General features: G+C 42.9%; 1 protein-coding gene across 1 annotated transcript in view; it reads right to left on the bottom strand.

Annotated features, from left to right (window-relative positions):
- Window positions 1-5553: 5553 nt before the first annotated feature.
- SNX18 (sorting nexin 18) overlaps window positions 5554-18855 on the bottom strand; it is a 32428-nt gene continuing 19126 nt past the window's right edge. The window contains exon 2 of the mRNA XM_089495664.1: window positions 5554-7238. Coding sequence (XP_089351790.1) covers window positions 6985-7238 — 254 coding nt within the window. The 3' untranslated portion in view covers window positions 5554-6984. The remainder of the gene's footprint in view (window positions 7239-18855) is intronic.

The following is an 18855-nucleotide window of genomic DNA, read 5'->3' on the forward strand; positions in this document are numbered from 1 at the left end:
TTGTTTGGCAGAAGGAAGATGGAGGAAGTGGGAGTAGAGCCATAGAGGAAATAGCATTCTGATCACACATCCCTTAAAGAACAACTAAAGTTAACCTAGCTTATCCTCAGGTCCTGACCACTTCCTCCAAGAACTCTACAGCAATATGATGGGAGAGCATTTAACTAACTTTGGAAAGTGCCAGGCTGTTTAACTTGGTAAAATGGGATCTTTAGCTCTTGTTATCTAGTCTGAGAAACAAAAGGCTGACACATCTATGGCACACAGCATTAACTGCCTCATTTTTAACAAACTTTCCTAGGTGGAACATATTTACCATCAAGTCCAGGGTGCATCTACACTGTAAAAATAATGCAATTTGATACCACTTTAAGTGCTGTAGCTTCATCCTACAGATGGAGATTTGTAGTTTTACAAGGACTTTAGCTTTCTCTGCCAAAGAGTGCTGGTGCCTCACAAAACTACAAATCCCACAATTAAAGCCATGGCAGTTACAGTGGGATCAAACTGCGTTATTTCTATAGTATAAATGCACCCCAGGTTTTTAGGAGCAATTATATAGTTGAACAAATGACAATGGGAAGCTGTAGTGTTTTAAAAATCTCAACAGACTGATGAACAGAATTCTGTGAAGCAACTTGCTCAGACAAATAGGCAATGACCAAAATCCAACTTGGTGAAATATACTTCCAAACACACCTTTCCCCCTCCCAGTGGGTTTAAGCATGCTTAACACTGTTGGATTATGACCATCCCAGGAATCTAAGCAATTGTTGGATTGCTACTCTGAGAAACTGAGAATGACACTGGAAGTCATGTAAACAAGTATTTAGAAAAGAAAAGAAAAACTACCAGAGTTTAGAAGCTTGCTCCTTTTAAGCAGGTTTATATGCTTTTTTCTTTGTGGCAGATAACAGCTAAGAGAAGAGTTTTTTCACCTCAGGGGACTGGTGCACACCTTAGGGAAGGTGTTACCTCGCTCCTTTTATCCAATGCCCAGATCTACCCCACATTTTTTAAAAAAAGTTAACTGTTTTATAGTCACAGAACCCCACTTTAATGCAGTTGGATCTTGGTCTTGTTATGAGCCTTCAATTCATTTCTGACTTATGGTAGAAATGAAGCAGCCTTATTACGAGGTTTTCCTATCAAGGTTTGTTCAGAGGAGGTTTGCCATTGCCTTCCTCTAAATCTGAGAGTGTAACTTCTCCAAGGTCACCCAGTGAGTTTCCAAGGCTAAGCAATTATTTGAACCTTGGTCTCTGAGTCCTAATCCAACACTCAAACATTACACTGGATTAGTTTTCTTATATGGACTTAACTAGAGGGAAGAAACAGTTTCTATGGAAAGTATTTGATTAATAACTAGTGTCTTCTCTCATGGTTTTTCATCTGTCGCTGTTGCTATTGTATTTTATGCTATAATATCTTAATCCTGCACTGAGAAACTCAGTTTAAAAGCAGGCTAATACAAGGGTGGGCAACGTATGACCTTCCAAATGTAGGATTATCACTCCAAACACCTTAGCAAATGTAGTCAATAGTGAAAGATGCTGGGTTTGTAGTTCGACATTTGAAGGGCTACAGCTTGCCCACATCTGCCATAAATTTATCAATTAGGGAATCAGGAAGCATAGATACCTACAAATTAACCATTTTATTCTTAACAATAGGGGTAGGCAAAGATCACCTTTGGGCCCCCAAAAGCTATTTTTGCAGTTCTTGATTTCTGCAGACACCTTGAACCACACCTTTCCGGGGGACGGGGATTTTAAAGTCTGTGGAGGATCCCAAGGCTGAAAAATAGCCCCAGATCCACTGCAGTTGCTCACTTGTTTCACATTTTTACCAAGATAACTTTGCAAGATTCAAAAGCTTGCTTTGCTGTTGCTAGCATCACAGCATGTCGGCCTTATAAAAAGGTGTAAGTGTGACTTTTGAAATCTGGTGTGCCTCCCATCCCAAATGCTGCAGAGAACTGACAACTAGGTTGTGCAACATGGTAAAGACTATGTTCTATTTCCTCTTGCTTCAGACAGTCTTGTGCTGAATTTAGCAATGCAACTCAGGAGTCCGCTGTGTAGAAGCTATGCCAGTTCTTATCACTATGTGACTGAAGGAACAGAAGAAGCTGAGCATGGAAAGTTACCCATTTCCCACGAAAAGAAACAAGACGTTTCTGGACAAGAATTAACTTGTGGTCACTGGCAATAGAAAACATTCCACTGAAAATAGTAACAACTTAGGTTTAGGAATGCAACCATACTGAGTTGCTATCCCAAAGCTATGTCAGAAAGCTACATGTCTTAATGCCCTTCACCCACATCTCAAATCTGACATTTGTACCAGCCAAAAGTTTCCTGAAAAGATGCAATGAACAAACTTACCAAAATGTAAGCAGTTTGCTGTCCACAAGGCCTCATGAAAACTGTTGGAACAATACCTTTGCTTGATCTTTATCACAAAGAAGTTCTAAGGAGGAAAAAATATCTGGATCTGTTCTATATGCATATAGGGAAAGCTGCTAAAGCATCTTCAAACCTGTTCTTCACAGCTGTTTCATTATATTTGCAGATCTCAGATCTCTTTTAGCTGAAAACATTATGCCCCTGGGACAGAGCTTTAATGCATTATTTTTTACTGCAGTTCTTAGAATACTTCATCTGTGGATCGTAGACCCCAGCAGCTTTTCAGTGCTTAGTCCTACCAAAGAAAGATATAAGCATCTTTACTGTAGACACCAAGGAATGAAAACACAGGTTTTTAATAATACAACAAAAGACTCAAGTATTGTATGGAAATTTTGCTTCTAGGGAATGGCATATGGAGATACTTTTACATTTGTTGTGGTGGGTGGGATAGTTTGTCATCTTCCCACTTCAAAGTACAACGGGATGGCTTTGTAAAATGCTAACTCTACTGCAGCATTTGCATGGTTAGACAAGCATGTGGTCCTATATGAAGATGTTGGACTGTCCAAAAAACAAACACAGAGACACACAAGGAGAGCAGTCTAAAATTAATGATACTAAACCCATGACAACTCATGCAGTACTAAAAGTGGTTGTTGCTAAGATGCCAAATGACTTTTTGTTTTTTGTTGCAACAGACAAATATGGCTAACCTTTGGGCAACTGTTTTTAGTACTTAATTTTATTCACCTTTTCCCAGCATCTGTATTCTACATTGAGTGATAGTTCAAGAAACAAGTGATGCAGAGTGATTTTTTTTAAATGGGATGTATAACAATTCCATAAAGGTTAGCCATTGCCAAAGGGTAGTGGAGGACTGCATAAGGAATTAAAGAATGAACTGTACTGGAGAAAAAGGAAGATGTGGATTTTCAAAAACACAACATACGTATGCATACGGTCTACACAGTGGTTCCTAACTTCCAACCCTTTCTGCTGAGTTTGGTTCTGTAATTGATAATCACTTTTATTTAATATATTCTACATACAAGCTATATAGTTGTTCTCCCTTCACAAAAAATATGTTTGACACGCTCCACAATGTGCCTATTCACAAATGCTCTCATAAATATAAACATGAAATATGCACATTATGAATTATATACTTTCACAAATATGAACATGAGGAAAACGTATGTGATTTCTTTGTTAGATCACTGGAATTCATGGTTTGCCCTACTGTCCACTTCTTTTTAACAAACAGTTCACAAACCTTTAACCAAAATGTTTTACTTCCTTGTTTGGACTCTAGCAACACTTAAACCAAGAAGTTCAGCAATATGTTGTAACTGTTGTATCTTGGTAGAGCAAAACTGCCTGTATCATTATACGATCAATTGTACTTGTACACATACAATGCATATACAGAAAAATATCTTTAATATGATAAAGAACTTCAACTTTCTTGAACAAATAATAATGTCCAGTTATCTGTGTTATCAAACTTGCTAAGTTCTAGATTAATAATTATCTTGGAAACTAAAAAAACAGTTTGGTTACCTGTAGCTGTAATTCTTCAAGTGGTCATCTGTTCATTCACAAAACTGAGGTTTGCTCCTGCCTAATATTCAGAGGCAAGAGAACTTGTCACCTCTCATAGTTTTGTCTTCCATGGGCTTCTAAACTTGTTCAAGCAGGAAGTCATCATTCTATCTTGCAGCAGTGAATTCAACATGCATTCTATGTAGAACTGTTCTTGTTCTACATCTCCCACAATGTAGAGGATGACCCAGAGTTCTAGTTTTAGGACAGATGCTGAAAAAATTATCCTTCACTTTATACTGTCTTTCTTCCTAGTCATGTAACTTTTCCTCATTGGGAAATATTTAGTGTCCTGTACTGAACTTTTCCATCTCTATAATATCCCATTTGTCATGTAGTGATCAGAGCTGTACATATTATTACTGGGCCAACATATTCTTAGAGCTATCTCAGAATCTACCAGCTCAGACCCCACCAGTGTATACTGTATGTGGAGGATTTATTCTCCATGTTCATCATCTTACTGTTCATTAAATTGCATTTGCTCTTTCAATATACAGTATACTCACAAACTCTGGAGATCCCTCTAGAGCAGTGCTTCTCAACCTTCTTAATCTGATGTAGGGTAACCATCCATTTTGTCTTTCCAATATGCCAGGGACTGGCATCATATTTCATGCTAACTGGCTACAATTGTTTCTTTTTTTTCCTGGAAGGTTTCTGGGGACCAGCACTCTAGAAGTCCTTTCTATCACTTTTAAAAACATTTTTTGACTATCCCAATTAATTTATTGTCATGAACAGATTTGGCCATCTCATTATTCATATGTACCTCCAGATCATTTATGAACACATTGAAAAGCACTTGTGCTCAGTGTTTAGTGGCACTTACGCCTTTGTGTTTAGGATTACAATCTAAGGCTGAGATCCAATATAACTTTGGCAGTGCAAACGTCCTGCTAGTGTGTTTATACTGAATCTTGCATTGTGAGAGTGGGAGAGAACAGAAGCATCCAACTTCAGTTGAAACGGGGGCAGGCTGTACTGGCTTCAGATGGGAGCCAGATGGGAGATTCTATCATACCTTCCCAGGACATCAATGGTTGCCGGGGGGTGGGTGGGTGTGTGTGTCAGTTATGTCTGACCATCACATAAATATTCCTTCAAGGATGGAGAAGTATAAATTGTGTTAATACAGTCCCTACTTGCATGAACTTTTCAAATGTATAACCACTCACGCAAGTAGGAACTATATAAAAACAATCTTGCTACTAGATCCTGGCCCATGAATTTGCCAATTTGAAAACACTTGTTTTACAGCAGCTTAAAATTAGATGACTGGGGATTTAGTATATCTGAAAGGGTGAGGCCCCTCTTGTCCTTGTTTTGATTTTCAACTTGGGAAAGAAAAAAAAATATTTACATCATAAACATACTGAATTGTGGAAAATACTGGCATTCTCCCATAACTGAACCATTGTAAAAATGAAAACTGTATTACAATGAACGAAGAAATCTGACAGATAATCACAAAATAAATGGGGGCAGGGGAAGGAAGGGTCAAAAGAGATGGTAATCACCTGAGAACAATTATTGGTTTTAATGGTATGTAATTTATTGCCAAAAACAACATTTGTGGAAGTTCTTGTACAATCCGATGATCAGAGAGCACTGTAAAGGTGTAAAAGGCCTGATGGATTTGCTGAAACCTAGTGAGTGTACCAAAAACACTCACAGATGTCCAAGTTGCATAGGAGCAGATGAAATCTGCAGAATTCTACAGACAAATTCCTCACAGTTCGTACTATAATTATGACCTCACATATAGGAATGCACATTTTGGGGTGTTCCCAAATGATTACTGGTTGGACATTTTGAAATCCTACAAGGGAAAAAGCCACCTAGTGTGTGTTAGTGTGTATGATTTGGAATGTGGGGAGGGAAAACAGACAAGGAAAATGCATTCTCCCAATTGGCACCTCTGCTCCCTATTTTAATATTTTCCTCCTAAGCAACCAGTAATTTCACTAAATAGCAATGACAATTTGTGATCTGTAACAGCTTCAAGTCAAGTGACAATACAGCGCCACATTTAAAGAGAAATAAATCAACAGCCACACAAGACTTGCCAATAATACACACTTTGTACAAGGGTAAACCACTGATCCTCTGCTTTCCTTCCACTAATATACTTCAATATTTTTATTAGATAAGTGGTCCAAGTTTCTATTTAAAGATGAATTACACTGAAAGGTTTTATGGTGCCATGTTAAGAAAGGAACTACAGCAGTGCTGCATTCTCACTTGTGTGTTTAAGGTCCTGGTACAAACAATAAATAGTATTTTTAATCAGTACAAAGTCTAAAATGATTTTAAGTTCTTTCTTTCAGTCAACATTTTTCATAATATCTAGTGTGCAAGTTACAGGTCTAGTTACTTTTCAGTCATTATGAGGTTTGAAATCAGGCCCTGTCAGGGGTGCCAATCCTTCATTCAATCAGTCATAAAAATGTGTACTAGAAAAAAATAATAATGAAAAGTTGTAAGTCTAAAGGCACAAAATAGCTTAGCTGCTCTAATAAGAATTTGTAAACAGAGAATTGTTTGAATTTAGAAAATTCAAACTGAAGAGAATTTTAAAAAGGCATCTGAAGTAGGCTTTTATCTTGCCAACTTCCTTAAAGACCCAAAAGGTTTTGAGGTCTACAGCATATGCACTAAAATACCATATTTCAAAAAAGCAATAAGGCAAATAGTATAATCATTATTTCAAAAACATTACAATGGTAGTGTAGGCATTTGGAGTATAACTTAGTTACAATTTGTAGTACAGTCTCACTAAATAGGCATAATTATTTCCTCCTTATGCAATGATTAGGTTCAACTGGAATCCAGAACAGATACAAAATAGCTGATGTAAAGCATCTCAAGAGGTGTCAACAGGTATTTGAGAGCGGTGTTTGCCTCTGTTGCCTATTCCATTCATAAGCCAAGAAACATCCATCAGTCAAAGTCTAAAAATTAAGAAGTATTAAACACTGTCATACTTGTGAAGAGCTTCTTCTAACTTTTGTGTTACTTTTTGGAAAAAAAGTATTTGCTGTTGTAAAAAATGCTGCATCTGTGATTTGAAGTCCCTGACTCGAATTTTGTGGAAATGGTGAATTTCTGCCAGGGTGGCAAAAGAAATAATGTTACAGCGATCTTGAATCCCATCAGCCTTCTGGACCTCCATCTTCCCTTCTTCTACATGCCGCTTACTTTCCTTCACTTTGGTAAGGGCTCCTGCATAATGAGCAAGAACAACAAAATATTGGAATTAAAATTTGACTGGAACAAATTTAATTAAAAACACAGTATTAATGAAGCTGGCTCACAGAAGTCTAAAGAGCTCAGAAACTGATACCATATGATGTGATATACTAAAACAATTACCTGCATACATAGACAGGCTACCATTGATATATTTGACAGTGCTTGCCTACATGCAGAAGTTGCCTTGGGCTAAAAGATCAGTGTAAAATATTTAAATAAATGAATAATGACTATGGAATATACATAGCAAGATTTTAAGATCACCATTGTTTTATACTACACCTGCCTCCTTTGATAGAGAATGTAAGATACACTTGAACTCAGGAACCCTCACAGATTTTTACTTTCATAACTTAACTGCTAGTAACCAACTGCTGGGGCTTTGGCTACCTGTTATGTTTTATGCATTTACACACTGAAAGAAAGCAGGAACATAAATTATAAGGGAGGAACAAGTCCTGATTGTTGATTCAGCTCTGTTCGTTTCAGGACAGGTAGAACTGTAAAAATGTTTACTAGAGAGTTCTTAGTTCAGTGGAAACACTGTGGACAGAGATACAGAGCAGGAGAGATAATTACTTCCTGGAATTCTCTCCTATAAAAGGACTTTCACCCCAGCAACTCCTGAATTTATAGCCTCTGCTCAAGTAATTAACATCAAACTCAAATTCTACACATGATCTTGAATCAAGAGGAGCATTTTCACAAGAATCCAATTCTACAGAAATTTTTAACACACTTCAGAATTCTTTCCATACTTATGTGCAGTTCTCTTCCTAAATATTTCAGATGAAAAGGATGTTAAACTTTGAATACATTTGTGGCACATTTACTATCTGCACAGACTGCTTAGGTTGAAAAATATGCCTGTCAGACTCAAGATATTTGGCGGGGGGGGGGGAGGGAACACTGTGAGTGAGTCAATGTACAGACACTCCTTCATGAAACAAGGGTGTCCCAAAATCCTGTATGCTGTCACAGAGGATTCTGGAACATGCTGCTGGAGTCAGGCAAGCTGGGGCTGGAGAAAAAAACTTTTGGCTGATACCACTTGAATTGGGTTTTCGGAAACAAATATTCACCTGCTTCTTTGGGATAACCAGTCACATCTCTGTTTCATAAAGTAAGTAGCTATAGCAGGATTTTAATTACAAGCTCCATAGACAGGATGATGTTGGCTACTTTATTTTAAAAGGATGCAACTGCTACCAGATTGGCCAAAATTACTTCCTGAATAATTCTGGGAAACAATGTGGAAAGCATATGTATGTCATAGCCAGCTCCTTTAGAGCCGGTTTAAAAAAAATCAGTTGGCCTGGCAAAGAAACCCTTTCAGATCATAGGGAATTCTGGGATATGTTCTCAGATGCACAGTTAGTTCACAGGAGGGCTGCCAAGCCTGAGAGCACACTCTGACACAAGCTCAACATTCCCCCAGGCTGTGCATAGAAGGGGAAAAACTGCAGAGCTGCCAAGTTGCCTTTCACAGAAATTTGCCAGTCATTATTAATTCAGCCAGAGAAGCCTAGATAAGCTCCCTAAGAGACAGAGGGTTCATTAGCCCCCAGAACAGTTTCAAAACCACCATCATAAAGTCAAAGGATGTAAACATAACAAATAAATGAGCTAACTACAGTTGGCCATCCACAGCCATGGATTTTTAACCCACAGATTCAGCCATCCATGGCTTGAAAATATTCAAAACAAATTGTAAAAAGTAAACCTTATTTTGCCATTTTATATAAGGGACACCACTTATTTAATGGGACTTGAGCATCCATGGATTTTAGTGTTCCCAGGGGATCCTGGAACCAAATCCCAGTAGAAACCAAGGACTCACCATAATTGGTTCTGGAAGACGAGGGAATGTTTTACATTTGGAGAGTATTTGTTGTTGTTCTGTGCCTTCAAGTTGTCCCCAACCTATGGTGACTCTATCACGGGGTTTTCCGGGTCTGAGAGTGTGTGATGCACCAAAGGTCACCCAGTGGGTTTCCATGGTCAAGTGGGAAATAGAATCCTGATCTCGAGTCATAGTCCAATGCTCAAACCATTACACCATGCTGGCTTTCTGGAGGGTATTTACTGGAAGGTAAAAACCCTAAATGCGCTGGATCCTGTCTGATTCTGAAAGCTAAGCAGGGAGATTCTCAATGAATATCAGGTGCTGTAGGCTGTATTTCAGAAGAAGGAACTGGCAAACCACCTGTGAGTATTCCTTGCCTAAGAAAACTCTATGAAATCCATGGGGTTACATAAGTCAACAACTGAGTTCAAGGCTCATGAACACAAACATATACACAAGTAAATACGGAATGGATGTGTAGATGTCACCTATACATTCTCCAACATCACTTCTATCTACTATGAAGTAACAAGACTCACAGATTATTATATGTTCTCTGAAACATTATGTGGGGTTCTGTTTTAGTATTGTTTCACCCTATCTTCACAAGTTTCCAAAGTTGTACACTGAACATTTAAAATGGATTGACACACAATACGAGCAATCTCACTGAACTAAAGTAGTCAGATTTTCATTTCCACTTAAGCTGTGCAGGTATCTAATTTGTTTTAATAATAATAATAATAATAATAATAATAATAATAGTTTTATTTCTATACCGCCCTTCTTGCAATCAGGGCGGTGTACAACATTGTGCAAACATTAAACAAAACATATCACATACAATAAAAACTTTACAATTAAAAAATCACATTAAAACCAATTCTGGCCAGCTTGCCACTGCTGTCGGGGGGGGGGGGGGGAAGACTAACTGGAGCCTGTGTTTGGGAATGCTAACTTGAACAAGAAGGTCTTTAATCCCTTCTTGAACTGGGCCAGGGAGGCGGCCGAGCGGAGCTCTACGGGCAGCGAGTTCCAGAGAGTCGGTGCCGAGGTGGTGAAGGTCCTCCTAGATGTGGAGGCCAATCTTGCCCCTGGGACTCTCAATAGCTGCTGCCCAGATGTCCTGAGAGTGCGGGGCGGATTATATGGGGAGAGGCGGTCCTCTAGGTATCCTGGGCCCAAGCCATTTAGGGCTTTATAGGTTATAACCAACACCTTGTATTGCGCCCGGAAACGTATAGGCAGCCAGTGCAGATCTTTAAGCACTGGTGTTATATGACTGGCCCTGGATATGCCAGTGACCAGTCTGGCTGCCATATTCTGTACCAGTTGTAGCTTCCGGGTTTGGTACAAGGGTTGCCCCATGTAGAGCGTGTTGCAGAAGTCCAATCGAGAGGTTACCAGAGCATGTACTACCGTTTCAAGGTCCCTCCGGCCCAGGTAGGGACGCAGCTGGCGAATCAGCCGAAGCTGATAGCAGGTGCTCCTGACCGTCGCATCCACCTGAGATGTAAGGTGGAGCGACGAGTCAAGGAGCACCCCCAGACTGCGTACCGAGTCCTTCACAGGAAGCGTGATCCCGTTCAGGACAGGTGGAAATACCGCCATCCCCAGGCCAGGAGAACCTATCACGAGTACCTCCGTTTTCTCTGGATTCAGACTGAGTCGGTTTCCCCTCATCCAGCCCATCCAGACTGGCCACGAGAGGAGAGACACCATCCTCAGTCACTGCATCAGTCGGAGACATAGAGAAGACTATTTGGGTATCATCAGCGTACTGATAACCCCGCGCCCCATGTCTCCGGATGATCTCTCCCAGCGGTTTCATGTAAATGTTAAAAAGCACGGGAGACAGAATGGCTCCTTGAGGGACCCCAGATGTAAGGGCCCTCTTATCGGAGCACACGTCTCCCAGCTGCACCATCTGGAACCTCCCAGAGAGGTAGGATTGGAACCACTGAAGCGCAGTGCCCCCGATTCCCACCTCTGCCAGGCGCTCCAGAAGGATACCATGGTCTATGGTATCGAAAGCCGCTGAGATGTCCAAGAGCACCAACAGGGACACGCTTCCCCTGTCGATGCCCAGACGGAGATCATCGACCAAGGCGACCATGGCCGTCTCAACCCTGTAGCCTGCCCGAAAGCCAGTTTGAAATGGGTCTAGATAATCCGTTTCATCCAAGATCGATTGAAGCTGGATTGCAACCGCCCTCTCGATCACCTTCCCCAAAAATGGCAATAGCGAGACTGGCCGATAATTATTATGCATCAGGGGGTCGAGGGAGGGCTTTTTTAACAGCGGTTTTACAATGGCCAATTTTAAGCTGGATGGGAATTGCCCGTCCCTCAAAGATGTATTTATAATCCGGTGTAACAATGATGTTACCACCGGTCCCCCCTGAGCCGCTAGCCATGAGGGACAGGGATCGAGAGAGCAGGTTGTCTTCCGAACGCTTCTAAGGATCTTGTCCACATCATCGGTACTAACCAACTCAAACTGATCCAGTTTAATGGAGTCCACGGAGGCTCTGGATACCTCTACCCTAGGTTCTGCCCTAATGCTGGCGTTAAGACCTTCGCTTATCCGAGAGGTTTTATCTGCGAAGAAGTTGTTAAATTGGTCACAGCAGGCCTTAGAAGGTTCAAGGATCTGGTTCAGGGCAGGAGAGAGCTGAGTTAGCTCCCTGACTACCCTGAACAACTCTGCTGGACGCGACTCCGCGGATGCGACACGAGCACCATAGAACGAATTCTTAGCTGCTCGTATCGCCTCTCCGTAGTCCTCCAAAAGGCGGTCCAGGAGAGCCTTGTCGGCTAAGCGTAGGTGTTTCCGCCAGTGATGCTCTAGCCGTCGCAGAACCCGCTTCCTCGCCCGGAGATCTTCCGTATACCAGGGCTTACGTTTGGAAGCAGGCCTGAGAGGGCGCTTGGGAGCGATCCTGTGTATAGCCCTAGAGAGACCGGTATCCCAGATACCAGTCAGGGCATCAACAGAGTCGCCGTCATCTCCAACCATGTACCCCTCTAAGGCTTCTTGGAACCTTCTGGGTTCCACCAGCCTTCAAGGGTGGACCATCCTAATAGGTCCACCACCCCCGGGGGGGATCTGGGTAGAAGCCTTGATTTTTGCCTCCACAAGGAAGTGATCCATCCATCACAGGGGGGAAATATTAGATATTTCCGCCCACGGATTTTCCGCATCCGTACAAAAGACCAAATCCAGTGTATTACCCGCAAAATGTGTTGGACCCGTGATCAACTGGGACAGGCCCATGGCCGTCATGGTATCCATGAAATCCCGAGCCGCACCGGATGGAACATAGTTGGCCGCGAAGGGGTTGTTGAAATCACCCAGGACAAGTAGCCTGGGTGTTTCCAGGATCAGCTCCGAGACCAACTGTGTCAGCTCATTAAGGGAGTCTGTTAGCGCACGGGGTGGCTGATACACCAACAAAATCCCCAGACTGTCCCTAGCCTTCAGGGTCAGGTAAATACACTCGATAAAGGAAGTTTGACGGATGTGGTTCCTGGTGAGAGACAAGGTATTCTTATGTACCAAGGCAACACCCCCCCCCCCCCCCAGCCACCTAACCTGGACTGATCCTTCACCGAAAACCTGGCAGGGAGGGCCCGCGCCGACACAGCATCCCCCTCAGGCCCAAGCCAGGTTTCGGTAATGCAAGCCAGGTCACAATTACTATCCTCCAACAGATCGTGGCTAATGTGGGTCTTGTTGTTAATAGACCTGGCGTTGCACAGGAGCAGAGACAGGGTTTGTGGCACGGTTGGAGTGACCCTCAGGTCCTTTTGGTTAGGAGGGGGACAGGAAGGGGAGATAGATATAACGCATCGATCTCGCCTTCCTCTGTAACGCAAGTCCTCTCTCCTACTGCCATATCTCCCCCTGCCCCACACCACCTCAATAGGAGCTCCGCTCGTGCAGACATTACCCTCTTCCTCCCCAGCCGAAGCATTTCCCGCATCCATATCCTCCCCCTCCCCCTACCAAGCAACAACAGGAAGAACAGAGGTATGACACAGCAGACATCCTCTGTTCAAAGGCTGGCATGGACATAACCCTCCTGCCCCTAGTGCCGCTGCAAGGATGCGCAGCTGCGCAGTTGTGGAGTCCCAAACAACAGTCCGTGGGCGGCCTCCCCGGGCCGGTGCACAGCTGCGCACCTCTGACAACCCGGGAAGGACCGCCCGGCAGCAAACGCAGTTCTCGGTGGAGTCCGGTGGCAAGGGGAGGCGTGACGGAGGAGGAGACCAGGCAAGCTGGCTTTAAGCATGCCGCTGCCCCGACACGCCCCTCTCTCCGCCTTCCCCCCAGATGTCCCAAATTTGGCTCACCAGAGCCGCCGCCGAGATGCAGAATGGAGCGGGAGTCCCAAACAACAGTCCGTGGGCGGCCTCCCCGGGCCGGTGCGCAGCTGCGCACCTCCAACAACCCGGGAAGGACCGCCCGGCAACAAACGCAGCTCTTGGTGGAGTCCGGTGGCAAGGGGAGGCGTGACGGAGGAGGAGACCAGGCAAGATGGCTTTAGCTGCTGCCCCGACACGCCCCTCTCTCCGCCTTCCCCCCCAGATGTCCCAAATTTGGCTCACCAGAGCTGCCGCCGAGATGCAGAAAGGAGCGGGAGTCCCAAACAACAGTTTTAAACTCTCTCCTCCCATATTCCAAGTGGAGAGGAGGAAATTCTTCAAGCAAACAATGCAAGCATTGTTAAACAATTTCCTTCATGCCCTGATTTTGCTCTTCCCATAGGTATTTCATTGGCATGGCTATTGTGGGAAACAGAGAGCTAGATTAGAAAAACACTGGTCTGATTTACCAAGATTCTTTTTATTTACTTTTTTATAGTCTTGGCTACATTACACTCTGGTAGCACATAAATTAAACTTACCATTTGAAATTAAGGGGGCTGTATTAGATCCCCACCAACTTTCACCAATAAGTCTCATTAACCTAGGCCTGCAATGACATTCCATCTTAGATGGAAGACCATTTGTTTGCAAAAAGAAGACTACTCGATCTATACACAGTCCAGGCTATGTTATATGAACATCACAGAGCAGTATAGACTACATGATAAGAAGATATTAGGCAACTGGCTAAAAATGTATTCCCCTACCCTTTCCTCATGACATTCCAGTTTCCCCTTACTTGTTTCAAGCTGTGTTTTGTTTTGAGTATTTCAAGATGTATTATCCTTAGCAGGAGATAGCTTTTTTAAAAAAATAAAACCAGTAAAGGCTAAAATATTTCTTGTTTTTCTGGCTTCTCTGGAGTAAGTAATATTTTAATAGGATTCATACCTGGAGAAGACTAGATAATTCACTGGGAGTTTAACATATTTTTGATGGCTCTGATGAATATGACAAGGGAACAGAACTGGAAAATGAGCTTTTGAACTTTGCAAATAAAGCCATTACTTTTTACAAACACACAAGTTAAGAATGTTGGTATTTCCCTTGCAGTCTAGGCTGGGATGACGTACAGTTTAATTTTCAACATTTACAGCCTTGGAAGCATAACTTTCTGCACTATTAACTCTACAGTAATTACAGCAAAAACCTTGTGAAGGCATACAACAGCAGAAACAGGTACTGAGAAAGAACTATACGCTATGGTTCTTTCCCTAATAATGATCTCTTTCATGCACCTGGTTCTGACAGCTTACAGCAACAGGAAGAAAAAAAAAATCATCAGAGCCAAATCACAAGCTGCAAAACACTAAGGGATTGGCCAGTGGAGCAGCTGCCTCATGAAGCAATCTGAATGTGGCTCCATGCAGTCACCACTTGTCTATATTGTGCCCAAAAAGATGCTGGATGTTAAAAGTCTTTGGAAGAATGTCAATTCCAAAACATTCTGGTCCATTAAACAGCAATAGAGCCAGTGTAGTATAGTGTTTGAGTGTTGAACTATGTCTTTGGAGACCAGGGGTCGAATCCCAGCTCAGCCACTGAGTGACCATGGGCAAGTCACACTCTCTCAGCCTCAGAGGATGGTAATGACAAACCCCCTCTGAATAAACTTTCCAAGAAACTCCCATGATAATTTCAACTTTGGGTCACCATACATCTGAAACAACTTGAAGATACACAACAACAACAACAAAAGTAAATATGCAAAACACTAAAAGATATGTATTCACTTTCACTCTAGTAAAAATGCTTACATATTAAAATGTTACTTTGGGTAGGGACCATGATTTAGATACAGATTGGGAGACTGAATGCATGGACCAAAAGGCCAGTATTCTCCCCGGTCTAGAATTGTCCTGTACAGATAACGCAAGTCAACAGCCCCAGGCCAGGATCGGCTAGACCAGATGCCAAAAGGTCCTTAGAACAATCTAAGGAGACAAACTGTTTCTTAAAATTGTGTTGCGATAGCCAACAGACTGCACGGCTGCACACACCCCTTACCTGCTGCTGCCGTGTTCCCTCTGAAGGCCTCAGTCATGGTCTGTGGGGTTGGAGGGGTGCACCAAGCCATGTGGGTGAAGCCAGGTGCCTTGTTTCTGCTCTTATGGGCCATGGCAGGGGTTTTGAGAGGGAATATCGCCATGGTGGTGGCAGGTAAAGGGCATATAGTGGTTCCACAACGCAGTGGTGGCCCAAGATTGGGAACGGGTTGGAACCACAGGCGGGATACCATGTGTTTGGCCCATGGTATCCTGTCTGTGCATATAGGCCTTAGTCATACTTACAGTAGGCATACTAAAATCAATGGGACTAAGGTTGGTCTTAACTGAATACCTATTGATTACAATGGCGGGATACAGACCGCCGCTTTGCGACGGTCTCCCGCTGGCGCCATTTGCTCTGTGCGGGAGCTGCAGCAGCCAAACCGCGTGGCTCCCGCGCGGAGCAAAAAAGAAGCTCCATTTCGGAGCTTCTTTCCGCGGCGCACTGATGTCGCGAAGCGCCGAGGGCGCATTCGTGACGTCATTAGCGTCGCGACACGTCTGGACGCTATGTGTCCAGTACGTAAAGATGGCGGCGCCCATGTGGAAAGGGCGCCGCCATCTTGTACGTATTCTATACGTACTAGGGTTAGGGGGGTGCGGAAGCACCGCCCCTTCCTAACCCTAGTACGTATAGAATACGTACTATATGGCGGTTTGTATCCCGCCAATGGGTCTATTTTAAGCATGACTAATGTGAGAAGGATCCAGCCCCACATTCATTTATGGGAGAACCTCAATTGTAAGATTCTCCTTATTTTAATCAGTGAATAGACTAGATAGGACAAGTTTACATTTTAGTGGATTTTGATTGTTTACAATATTGTAAGGCAAATAAAATAGAGAATGATATGTCAGACAGCAAAATCAGCCATATTCACCAGGAATTTTTACCCATCTGAGCAAAGAAAGTTTATGGTTCAAGAGTAAAGATGTTTGTAAAGCTCAATAGTACTCTTATACAAATTGGTTGATGAGGAAAATTTTATTATAGATCTAGAAAAACCCTATGGTGTGAAGATAAATGCTTCGTTTATCCATCCTGAAAGGGACTAAGATCCAACAAAAATTAAGTTAGAAATTATAGTTCTAGTTAGCCACTGTACTATGAGAAAATAATATGTATAAACATGCTTCTTCTAAAGGGGACAACAGACTGACATTTCAGCAATACAGTACTTTATTTTTTTTGGGGGGGGGGATGGATGAAGCACTGTCTGGTTGACTCTAAAATGTTCTTGTACTTCTGCAGTGTTTGGGTTTTATTACCTAGCGAACAGGAAAATGAGAAAAACCAAACTCCTATTAAGCTTACTTCAGCCATGCAAACAACTTATAATACAGAATATTAAGTAAAGAACATGACATATTTTTATGCCAAGATGCTTGCCTTAATTCAAAGCAAACAGATGTAAAAATAATGAAGTGACAGTTTCAGATTTACATTAGACTTCTTCTTCTTCTTCTTCTTTTTACTGGTTTAGATCTTATTTGTCAGATAATCTTTTGCAGTGGTCACATGTGGTCAAGCTTCGTCTTCTGTTCCGTTATCTGTTGGAGTTCCCCAGGGCTCTGTTCTAGGTCCCCTTTTGTTTTCTCTCTACACATTGTCCCTAGGAAAGCTCATTAGTTCTTTTGGCTTTTCCTATCATTTGTACTCCAATGACACTCAGCTGTATCTTTCCACCCCTGACCTTTCTCCGGGTCTTGAACAGCAAGTTTCATCTTGTCTTACATAGGCTGCAGTCAAACCTATTCTTAAAAAGCCTTCCCTTGATCCCCTGAAATAGCTAACTACTGGCCGGTATCTCTTCTACCATTTTTGGGCAAGGTGATCGAGAGGGCAGTTGCCAACCAGTCTTGGATGACACCAATTATCTTGATCCATTTCAAACTGGCTTCAGGTCAGGATATGGAGTGGAGACTGCCATGGTTGCTTTGGTCGATGATCTCCATCTGTGCCTCGACAGGGCAAGTGTGGCCCTGTTGGCGCTCTTGAACCTCTCAGCGGCCTTCGATACCATAGACCATGGTATCCTTCTGAAGCGCCTTAGGGAATTAGGAATTGGAGGCACTGCTCTACAGTGGTTCCGGTCCTATCTCTCAGGCAGGTTCCAGATGGTGTTGCTTGGTGACAGTTGTTCGGCCAAGAGGGAACTCAAATTGGCCGTCCCTCAGGGCGCGATACTGTTGCCAATGCTATTCAACATTTACATGAAGCCGCTGGGTGAGATCATCTGGAGACATGGGGTGGGGTGTTATCAGTACAATGATGACACCCAAATTTGTTTCTCCATGTCTCAGACTGCTCCAGTAACCAAGGATGGCATCTCCCCTCTGAATGACTGCCTGAAGTCAGTAATGGATTGGATGTGGGAAAATAGACTTAAATTGAATCCAAATAAAACGGAGGTACTCGCTATAGGCAATTCCAATCTGGGTATGGTGATAAGCTCTCCAGTTCTGGACGGGGTCACACTTCCCTAAAGGAAGTAAATAAATAAATAAGGACTGTTTTGGTAGCTTGGGGATGCTCCTGGACTCGTCGCTTTGGCTGTCATCCCAGGTGGATGTGACAGCCAGGAGCGCCCATTATCAGCTTCGGCTGATTCGGCAGCTACGACCCTTCCTGGAATGGGAAAACCTAGAAACGGTTGTACATTCCTGGTAACCTCTCGTCTTGATTTCTGCAATGTGCTCTACATGGGGCAACCCTTATACCACGTTCAGAGGCTGCAACTGGTCCAAAATATGGCAGCCAGATTGGTGACAGGGAGTTCCAAATTTGATTCTATTACACCTATCTTAAAATCCCTACGCTGTCTGCCCATTAGCTTCCGGGTGTTGGTTATTACCTATCAAACCCTACATGGCTTGGGCCCAATTTACCTGAGGGAACGCCTCCTCCCATACAATCCTTCCCACACTCTCAGTTCCTCTGGGAAGAACCTACTCTAGTTAGAGAGAACTAGGCTGAAGACGACTTCCCTGAGGACGTTCTCTGTTGCCACTCCAAAAATCTGGAATGACCTGCCAGATGAAATCCGCCATCTAACATCTTTGGAGGCCTTTAAGAAGGCAATAAAAACGGATCTCTTCTGGCAGGCCTTCCCAAAGTGATCTCCTCAGAATTTTCACTCTCCATTTGTTTAGCTGTACCCACTGGACTTTGATCTCAATCTATTTTATTAACCATTTTATTGGGAATTGTTTTTTAATGGTATTTTAGGGAGGGAGGGAGATAGGGGAACTAGGATTTAAT

Source organism: Sceloporus occidentalis, unplaced genomic scaffold, assembly GCF_023333645.1.
Source record: "Sceloporus occidentalis isolate IW3139 unplaced genomic scaffold, rSceOcc1.0.p SCAF_1, whole genome shotgun sequence".
Lineage (NCBI taxonomy): Eukaryota > Metazoa > Chordata > Lepidosauria > Squamata > Phrynosomatidae > Sceloporus > Sceloporus occidentalis.